We start from the raw sequence: 10,316 nt of genomic DNA on the forward strand, positions 1-10,316 counted from the left end.
AATTGGGGTCGCCTTTGAAAAAGGTTGAAGACCACTGCCTTAAAGCAACAATAAGCAGTTCGACTCCGTAAATTAAATCCGAAACTCATTTCATTATGGGGCGCCGTTGTCGAATAAATTAAGTTGCAGCAAGTTAGCTAAGTTGCTGCAAGATAGCTAACATCAGTGGTAGGATTCAAACTTTTTGTCAGCCGGTTTGATCACAAAAGTAATATTTTTCAGCCGGTTCCGTCACAAAAAGTCCATTGACAGTAATCAGTAATGCTAACCGGTTCGCTGATCTCACAAAATTTCGTGAGACGGTTCTATTAGTTAACTTGCAACGACACTTAGCTAACTTGCGATGCAAGATAACTTGCGATCTAAGTGTTATAAAACAGAGTTAATATTCAATATTGGGGTTTTAACTGTGCTAAAATTCAAAATAACATCAGCCAGAAATACAGAAAGAGTTGAGTTTAGAAAGGCAGTAACAAGGCAGCCACTTACTGTGAATCATTTCAATTCAAATCCAATCTACAAGCCCTCATATGACAGTGTGCTGGTCCTCACTTTGCTTCATATGAAGGTAAGAACTTGAAATTCTTCTCACTGAAAGGTCTCTTTGCATTGCTTCATTGCCAGAACCTTGATGCCAATCAGGTACTTCAATCTTGATTCTTGGCTCATTTTAGTGTTTAACATGGTTTAACATATTCATTTCACAGCTTAGAATGCATTTGTTTTTGTCTTGCTGTTTTACAATTAACTGCCATTTTGATATAAAACCCAATTTACCTGCGATTATTATCACAGCAAAAATAATATTTGCCAATAAAAAACAAATTTAATGCTCCACTGCCATTACCGATAAAACCGTCCGCAATCGGGCTGTGTTATAACACAGGTTCTAAAGATTCTAATCCCGCCCGATAAGAAACGCATTATTCTGCGTAACACAGCCGATTTTAATCGGGGACTTCCAGACGGATCGGGTGGAATTTTTGTCGTGAGAAATTGTTTGTTCGAAGCGTCTGACTTAAATACAGACAATTTAAACTGAACAATGCCAAAAAGTCGTGGAATTGTTGATATTTACAGGTAAAACTTTATATTTAAAGTTGAAACTCTCGTTTAAGGATAATTGATTGGTTGAATCGATGGTGATGTCACAAATATTTGTGTGGTATTGTGATGTCATAAACAAAATGCATACAACATGCGTTGCGAATATAAGTAAAATTAATGTGTTTATTTCCTTAGTCTGACACCAAACATCCCTTACATGATTTATTTTAAAAACAGTTATTTGATCACGTTATTTTTTTAATCAGGAAATAAATAAATTGAAGTTAAACCAAACTGGAGAAGCCAACAAAACGATCTACTGCGATCAATATTTTGTGATGTATAATCATTTTACACTTTGCACTTTGTTGTGAGAAACAGAAGTAAGTTGTAATGGATATCCATGTATCATTGTGCTGTATATATTAACACATAGGTTTGTAAACAATATCGGTGCAAATAAGCAAGTGAATCTCTGTTTGTGACAAAAACTTCCATAATTAGGTTTCCTTACTTTACATCAGAAATTGTTAAAAACAAACAAGTTGCTCATTTAAACCAGGATAATCATTACACAGGGGGGAATTTGCTCATCTTAAATACCTAATGGTTAGAAATTCGAAGTCCATGATCTTTCCCAAGGCATTTAAAATATACAGGTTTGCTTCGATCACTTGGTGCATTATTACCACCTCTTGGTGCTTGGTTATCACTTGGTGTATCTTAAAATCACTTCAAAATATTTTTATGTTGCTCAGTGCATATTTGCATGGCTTAGTGCACTTTTACATAAACACTGTAGGAACAGGCATTTAAATCAACAAAGATATACCTCAAGCGATATATGGTGCACCAAGTTATCCTGTATATTTTAAACGCACCCATCTTTCCTCTTGGTTTATCATCAAATTTGTTTTTGTGCATAACAGTGGTTGGAAGCTCTGTGTCCTCAGCAATAAAAACAAACGGAATTAGATGAGGCTTCATTTAAAGTGGAAAAGTTTTTATTGAAACAAGTGAGAAAAGTTTCCAGAAGCAATTTGATAAAACCAGGTTTGTTGTGCTTATTCTTGTGATATAAAAATCACATTATTTTATTTCCTTTCCTGTTTTTAACTTGAATGACAAAACATAAGGTAATATTTTCTGAGGAACATTTTTAAGTGTGACAACTCAGTATTTTTGTTAGTAATTTGTCTGGAAGTATTAGCTGGTTATTTTATGTTCCAGGAATATTATTAACAGTTCGGAATCAACAAAAACTTATCACAATGATCGTTTGTTCTTTTGCATAATCACCTGCATTCGCAAGATTTTAATTACAAATTTACTTTTGCAGAGTTCATAGAGAAATTGGTGATAAATGTGATTATATCCGAGCTTCTGACAATTTTTGAGCATTGTAGTTTACTTGTGGAAACTTGTTGGTTTGAAAATGTACAGATGATTGTGTTTGGTCGTTGCAACTTTGCAAGGTTTGTTATTTCTCAAAATTTAACATATTTGCTACAATTATGGCACTAATTTAAAATTCAAAACAAATATACATATATCTATATATGTATAAAACTAGTTTCAAAGCATTTTAACCTCATTAAACTTATTCTCTATTTTTTACTTCCACATATGCCTCATTATTCTTTAAAACCTAAACTTTCTCACTGCAAATAAACTCTGCAATTTCAACTAATTCTTTGTTTTTCAGATTTTCTTCTGGAAGTTGTTGTTTGAGACAAGTATTCGAAAAGTTTGTGAAAACCAGGAATTACAAAATTTCATCAACATTTTAATCACCAGTAAGTTTCTTTTTACATGTGTACAAATAATCGTCACTAAAATACAGAGATTGTGCACAAAACCAAAAAACACAAAAAAAGTTTATTTACAACGAAAATGTGAATTTGTTTTACAATAATTTTGTCACTGACAAAACTTTTTGTTTTGTTTTTGGTTTTCTCGCAAACAAAACCAAGATCGTCCAACAATCGACCGCACATTCGATACTTTGAACTTTCATTCCCGAACTTTGTTTCCATAAGTTCAAGTCCAAGTTTTATTGTTGTTTCCCTCGATTACAAATCCCCGATGTAATGTTGACACCACTCAATGTTACTCCAACACCAAGCCTCCTTTTCACATCGAATTTCTTCGTTTATTTGAAGGTCACGGATTTGCTGAATCATGTCAAGCATCAGTGGGATCACGTGATTGCGCACGATTTTTCTGTTTCTTATTTTCGAAAATAAATTAGAAGAATGTTTCATCAAACGTATGATTGTTATTCGAATTTCCCCCGCACACTTCACTACACTTATCGCTACATCGGAGTCGGGATTTTTCTTCACACAGAAACCTGCGGTAATGCTAAAATACAAAATGGCTTCCAAATACTTGCCGTCATTTCGATATTTTGTGGCTTCGGCTTCCAAGTCTTCTGCAGTGACCACTGGTTGACTTTCGAATGACCTTGAAAGTTGTTGTTTTGTCGTTTTTGCTTCGTCATACTTTTTTGTTTTTAATAAATTAACATATTTTTGTACGAGTTGATTGATGTCGTCACCTTCATCTAAAAAATCAAAGCGTTGTTTAACAAAAATAATGAAGTTTAACTAAAAAATTAGTAAGATAAACACACCAAACAAATGTTGGTAAATTCCGACAGATGACGTAAAGAGCAAAATTATTAGATTTGGTGTCAAACAGGGGTAGGGCTTGGACTGAAGTTAATTTTCAATCAGTTTTTTACAAGGTCTTATCCCAAATCAAACAGCTTTAATTAACTGTCAGAATTTTAACAGTTATTTATTTAAGATAATTCATTATTATTATTATGTTCTGGTATTTTTGTTTTCTAAACTTAAATTACAAAAACTTGATGTTATTGTTGTCAAGAAAGATTTTGATGCGTCACAATGCTATTTATTATTATAGTTAAAAAGAACAATTTGACGTTTTCAGGTTCACTGCATCTTCTGTAATAATTACCACATTAGTCCTACCATTTACGATACATGTATTTGATCTAAATAAGTGAACTAATTTAAAGTGCGTCCCTATCTTTACACCAGGGAGTCAAACTGTTTGTGATATGTGTTCAGGTACGATTGGAAGAGCTACTAACACAGGAACTCACATCACAAGCAGGCCAGTTAATTTCCGACACGTGGCGCAACGGAGCATTGGCGTTTGTTATGGCAATAATTGCTGGCTTAGAAATTTAGCACGCGAGTTTCTGTGTTAGTTGCTCTAACAGTTCGATTCGGGTTCAAATAGTTATTGTTTTTAGGTAGTCGGGTTTTTGAAAACTTCATTAGTTTATTTCCTGTCTGAAAACAGGCAAGCTTATACCGGAGCTGTAAACACATGAACTGGCTGTTGCTGGAAAACATGCAACCACTAAATTACTGCATATCGCAGCAGAGTAGCAAAATCAACTTAAGATTTAACGGTCGTGGTGTAACGAACGGAATAACTATATAGGGCAAGAAATTGTTTGGTTGTCCATGGAAATGCGTTTATGCTTAAAACAAGGATCTTTCTCTAAAGCATATAATGTAACGCACTAGAATGTAATGTGTATAGTATAATGTAAGCACTAGAAAAGTGGCTTTCTGATATACTTCCATTTTATATATTCTATACGACATTTACCAACTTACTACACTATACACAATTTATCTATATGTATGATTGTTTTTGCAAGCAAAAACGAATGGGTTCCCACACGCGTGTTTGTGCGGATTTACGGTAAACCTATGTTGCAGTTATTTTTAGATTTTGTAGATAAAAGCATTAACTTTAAATGTTTTTGTCCGTATTCGTTTTGCATCATTACTGTCATATAGTTACGAAAAATCAGTGAAAAAAGAACGGGAAAAATACATTCAATTTAATCTAGAGCCTTGCTTTGACCTTGATATTGTCGTTCAAGTTCAGTTTTTAAACATAAATTATCCTAGAAAGCCTTAACTGTTATATTAGACACTATATAAAAAAGTCGTTTGCTACAAAGGTATACATAACAACTTGTTTTTCACTTAACTTTGTTTCGGAAAAACGACCGTTTAATGACCTTTTTACATTTTTTTTAACAGCATGCAGTCCTTAGTGTTCAACAATACCGTTTAGCCTAATTTATACGTGACTTAAGTACTGATTCTTGAATTGATTTATCAAAAATAAAGATACGTTAAGACGAAAAATTCGTAACTGTCTTGAAATGCCTACAAGTTGACCTTTAGTGACCCGTGGGTCTGCGACGGCAAAGCTGACAACGAGAATTTAAAGTCCGTTTATCGCGACATTCGAAAAAGTTAAGTTTAAGTATCTCATTATGTTCAACCAACCAACATAAGTGTTTCATGATAAAAAAGATGCAAATTTTGCTGCAACAGTTTTTTATATTTACACATTAAATTTTGAAAGATTTACTATGGAGTAGACAGGTGGACTAGGAGTGTTTTTCAAACTTTCACGTTTGACTCTGGTATAGACTAACATACCCTGCAATATAGCTGCATAGCACCGCATGCAAACACGTGCTTCGGCAAACTCCATGTATTCCAATTTTGATTTTTCTTTGCAACATGTATTGCAAAATACTTGACCACAGGCATGGCAGTGATGTCTACAAAAGAATATGTGACATTTAGTGTTTTAGTTTTATTACTGCGCCACTTACAGACTGACATTATGTTACATATACTTATCTTGAGTTTTGTTAAAACAGATTCAGGTGATTAAAATTCAAAAAAATAAAAAAGGACATGACTGCAAACAGGGGCGTATCCAGAAATTTTTAAAGGGGTGGGTCCAGCAATTTTTTGGGGGGAAATCCCTAATGACTTCACACGTCGTTCAAAACGACGCGTTATGCGGCAAAGCACTTTTTCCAAAAATGGCGGTTTCTCTACCCATCTAATTGACATGAAGAACAGGTAATTCAAAATAAGCGTGACTGTCAGGTAATCAAAATCGTTGCTTAAAAAGCAGGGTCCAATTTCTAAAGAACTAAATCGCTTGCTGAAGCGGTAATCCTACTGTTAAGTTGCGCAATGTCACGAATGCACTAAAGGTGGTAAGTGCAGAAGGCATAAATTGTGCCTGGCAAGTAACAAATTACCCTAATAACATAACTCGATTTACATCGATCTAATGTTTTTGACAAACCATTACGCGTTTGGAGGATCAAAGCAACACAACATTACACGTTTTTAACACTTTTACATTGTTCAAATGCAAAAACAGTTTGATATGTTGCACTTAGTGCAGTTACCACTTAGCAAGAAACTGCTACCAGCGTCCTAGCCGGAACGTAACTTTCCGATTGTTGGCGCATAAACCTCCTTATTAAACCTTTGTTACGTCACAATTGGCGATTAGATAACAAGCGAATACAAGAGATTGAAGGCTCGCGTCTTTGAGCTAACGACTCCCTGTTATCACTCAGCGGTAAACGGAACGATTTTGGCCTATTTAATTTACGCACAACTTTTTGAAAACGGGGGGTTGGGGGTCCGGACCCCCAACCCCCCCTTTGGATACGCCACTGACTGCAAATACATTGACAAAAGTAAAAAACAACAACTTAACTTTGGTCGTAATTAAATGTCACAGTACACTAAGCAGCTGCAATAAGCGAATTGTGATAGAGCATCATGTAACATTATTGTTTGCAAGCAAAAAATCACACCCACCACATGGTTGTGTTCAATATGCAAAACAAAAAGTCTAGGAAATGTCAACAACACAAAAATAGGATTGCATACACTATATTTGACAGCAAACTAACGCATACCTTCGTCTTGTAAAACTGAAGGCTACTCCACACTTTGTACATGCAGGACTTTCCTTGTCTGGAACCAATCGTGGCTTATGAAGGCCAGGTCGTGGTATTTGTTTGCACAACCGATGTTTCATGTGTTCCTGTAAAAGAAAAGTATGGCTTTTGTCCTAAACAGCAATATATATTTAAGGTATGCCTTAAATGCATGAAGAAAAATTTACTAATTCCATTTAAACACTAACCTCAGAGCTGGTGGTTTGATCACCTGCAAAGTATAAAACCATTAGAAAATTGAAGTGAACAAATGCTCAAATACAGAAGAGCGATTTCTCAAAATTATTGCTATGACATAATATGAGTTACAAGATGCTACAAACCCTACTCTAGTACATTTTTAAGGCAGTATATTTACTTTCAAGCTTTTGTCAGACATACAACTTTTCAGAGTGAATGTACATATAACAGCATAGTTTCCTTGTTTCAGGTAAAGTGTACTGCAAACCTAATAAAGTTACCTTGTTGTAATTCTGACAATTCCTGACTTCTATGGGAAGTTGTTTGGTGTGCAGCTCTATCTTCAGCTAATACAGCAGAATAGGAGGGTGGTGAGAAACTTGGATATGATTGTTCTCTAATTCCATCCCCCATGTAGATTGCAGATAAATTTGAGGAGTTAGATAACGAAGTTTGGTCCTCAGGTACAACTTCAGGATTGTCTTCATCAACTTCTTGTATCTGTGGACTTTCATTTTCCTCCAGTTCATCCAATATTCGGCCAAGATCAGTGGCTTCAGCAAGAAAAGAATCATCCATTGTTACTTGACTGTTGACTATTATCTAAACGTAACTAATGCAAACATACAACAATTAAAACAAACATACTGAAAAAAAATATGCGTTTACGACATAAGTATGTTGTCAAAAAACAACTTCAATGGGTAAACTTTACCGGTAAACCAAAAAAAAACCTGGTAGTCAATTTTTTTCACAACAACAAAACGCCGAGACAGCAAAAAGCACAAACTGCATGAGAGAAAAGTATATGTTTCGCAATGGCAATTCCAATCGGTTGTCCGATATTTTACGGTACCAAACAAATCAATAACATCACATGTTGTAGAAGTTATGTATAATTGGAAATATTATGCTTTGCGTAGCACCTGTCAACACTATTCCCCATAAACTGAAGTCTATTGGCAACTCAAATTGTTTCTAACAAGCTCCTCTAAAATGTCACTAGATCGACTTATTGCAACTTTCTTTTTTCCAACCCATCAAGTCCTTAAAATATTACGTGATCTAGTAGCGCCGCCTGCGTAGGATATCGATGAGCAGACGTTAAATTATTTATGGCGGCTTAACAGACAAGATTACGACGAAGTAGAAGGCTAGATGTAGTCGCTTCGTATACAGTTTTAATTCATAACCTGTTGTTTGCGGTGATTGTTTAGTTTTAACATTGCACGTTTTTAACACAACACTAACCCAATTTGCATGCTAGATATCACAGAGCTTTACGCATACATTTGAGCAGAAAAAAATCAGAGCCAGTATATTTGTGTAGTATATAAAAAGACGACACGAAGTTAAATGCCTTCGTGCATCACCCTGTTGCGTGCCTTTTGTCGCTTTTATTTCTTATAACCTGACGATGACAATATCACTTGTCGAAACGTCGTCATGTTCTACACAAATATATTGGCTTTGGTTTTTTTGCTCAGTTTATTCAAAACCGTGAATAGTGTACCTATTTTGCAAAATATCATCGTCCACTTGTACTTGTGTTCTTGAAGACCTTCACCTATTTGCGGGAATTACAGACCTCCAAATTCGTGTTCTTACAGTGGCCAGTTTTTAAATGCTTTCCTACAATTGGGAAATAAAATTTGGTGCAAATAAAATCAGAAATCATCTTGCTCTTGGTAGTGAGGAATGGAAAAAGCAATGACCGTAAATAAATAATATATTAAAGCTTATTTTAACTCAAACGTTTGTTAGTCATAAAAAGTTGTTATGTGAAACAATAATTGTGTGAATGCGCGTTAATTGTTACGTTATATGATTGTGACAGTATAGTGTACTATTTAAGTTGAAGCTTGTTGCGCGCTGGTGCCTATTTGATTTGCGGTGGCTTCCTAAATGAAGTCCCACGCCTACATTTAAACCCCACCACTGTTTTGTTTTTATACATAGTGGTTTATTTCAATTAAACATGACAAAAAACGTTTCTCCACAAGCATAGATTGCCGTGCGGCTTGGTATGCAGCAAACATTATCACTATGTACAATGGATTTTACACTTTTCAAATTTTTGCTGGAAGAATATTGCGGCTTTAAAGTCCACTGCAACTTGACGAATTATAATATCACGCGCACTGCACAGCTTTTAGGCATTCATATTTACATACTTACATTAAAATATTTACATGAAAATAGTTTCAGATTCGGCATTCCTTGAAACATTTTTTCACTATCGGAAAAAATGGGGTCGCATGATTTTATGATTTAATTTTCTTTCAAATTGGGGTCGACTTTGAAAAAGGTTGAAGACCACTGCCTTAAAGCAACAATAAGTAGTTCGCACTAGAAAATTAAATCCGAAACTCATTTCATTATGGGGCTCCGTTTTCGAATAAATTAAGTTGCAGAAAGACAGCTAACATCAGTGGTAGGATTCAATTTTTTTGTCAGCCGGTTTTATCACAAAAGTCATACTTTTCAGCCGGTTCCGTTACAAAAAGTCCATTGACAGTAACCAGTAATGCTAACCGGTTCGCTGATCTCATATAATTTAGTGAGACGGTTCTATAGAACCGGTGCGAACCGGCTGAATTCCACCACTGGCTAACATGCAACGAAACATAGCTAACTTGCAGCAACTTAGTTAACTTACGGCAACTTAGCTATCTTGCAAGGTTTTTTTTGTTTTCAAAACGGCCTTAAGGTGCGGCAACTTAATTTATTCGACAACGGCGCCTAATGTTCCATATTAAACCTAAGTGTGGAAGTATTGGCTTATTACTTTGTCATTCAGTAATATTATTAATATTATAACATTATACATGCTTACCTTTCAAAATTTTCAATGCTTTTTAATATTTTATAAACATTTGCAAGATTATGTAGCCAGTTTTTTAAATTATTTCCTTGCTAATGTTAGTGACAAGAATCAGCATAAACTTATCAAATTAAAAGTTTACACTTTGTTTTTTGCAAAAAAAAAACTGTTGGTTTTGTTTCTAACATTTTTAAGTTACTAGCATCAAGATTTTAATTACAAAATTTACTTTTGCAGGGTTCATGGAGAAATTGGTGATAATTGTGATCATATTCAGGCTAACAATTATCGAGAGTTGCAGTTTACTTGTGGACACTTGTTGGTTTGAAAATGCACAGATGGTTGTGTTTGGTCGGTGCAGCTTTGCATGGCTTGTCGCTTTCTTTTTGACATTTCAATTCTTGTGATCTATTATAACACTAATAT

At 34.8% G+C, this 10,316-nt stretch overlaps 1 protein-coding gene and 1 long non-coding RNA gene across 4 annotated transcripts; one reads left to right on the forward strand and one right to left on the reverse strand.

Moving 5' to 3' along the window:
• Positions 1–993: 993 nt before the first annotated feature.
• On the forward strand, positions 994–3,586 carry LOC145214904 (uncharacterized). Its single transcript, XR_013857148.1, has 6 exons — positions 994–1,080; positions 1,314–1,430; positions 1,977–2,100; positions 2,387–2,522; positions 2,753–2,843; positions 3,210–3,586. It is a non-coding gene; the product is annotated as an uncharacterized LOC145214904 (long non-coding RNA).
• LOC145214902 (uncharacterized) lies at positions 2,813–8,711 on the reverse strand. Of its 3 annotated transcripts, none has more exons than XM_080083526.1 (6): positions 8,580–8,711; positions 7,348–7,620; positions 7,075–7,097; positions 6,845–6,972; positions 5,550–5,674; positions 2,813–3,613 (listed from the first exon to the last, which is right to left on the reverse strand). In XM_080083526.1, exons 1-6 carry the CDS (start codon positions 8,596–8,598, stop codon positions 3,120–3,122), a joined length of 1,062 nt encoding a protein of 353 aa, XP_079939652.1. In that variant the 5' UTR covers positions 8,599–8,711; the 3' UTR covers positions 2,813–3,119. The 3 variants fall into 3 exon arrangements, with proteins under 3 accessions (XP_079939652.1, XP_079939651.1, XP_079939650.1); XM_080083525.1 differs by having other exon boundaries at positions 7,348–7,679; XM_080083524.1 differs by lacking the exon at positions 8,580–8,711 and having other exon boundaries at positions 7,348–7,728.
• Between the last annotated feature and the right edge of the window lie 1,605 nt (positions 8,712–10,316).

Source organism: Phallusia mammillata, chromosome 2 (assembly GCF_965637545.1).
Source record: "Phallusia mammillata chromosome 2, kaPhaMamm4.hap1.1, whole genome shotgun sequence".
Classification (NCBI taxonomy): domain Eukaryota; kingdom Metazoa; phylum Chordata; class Ascidiacea; order Phlebobranchia; family Ascidiidae; genus Phallusia; species Phallusia mammillata.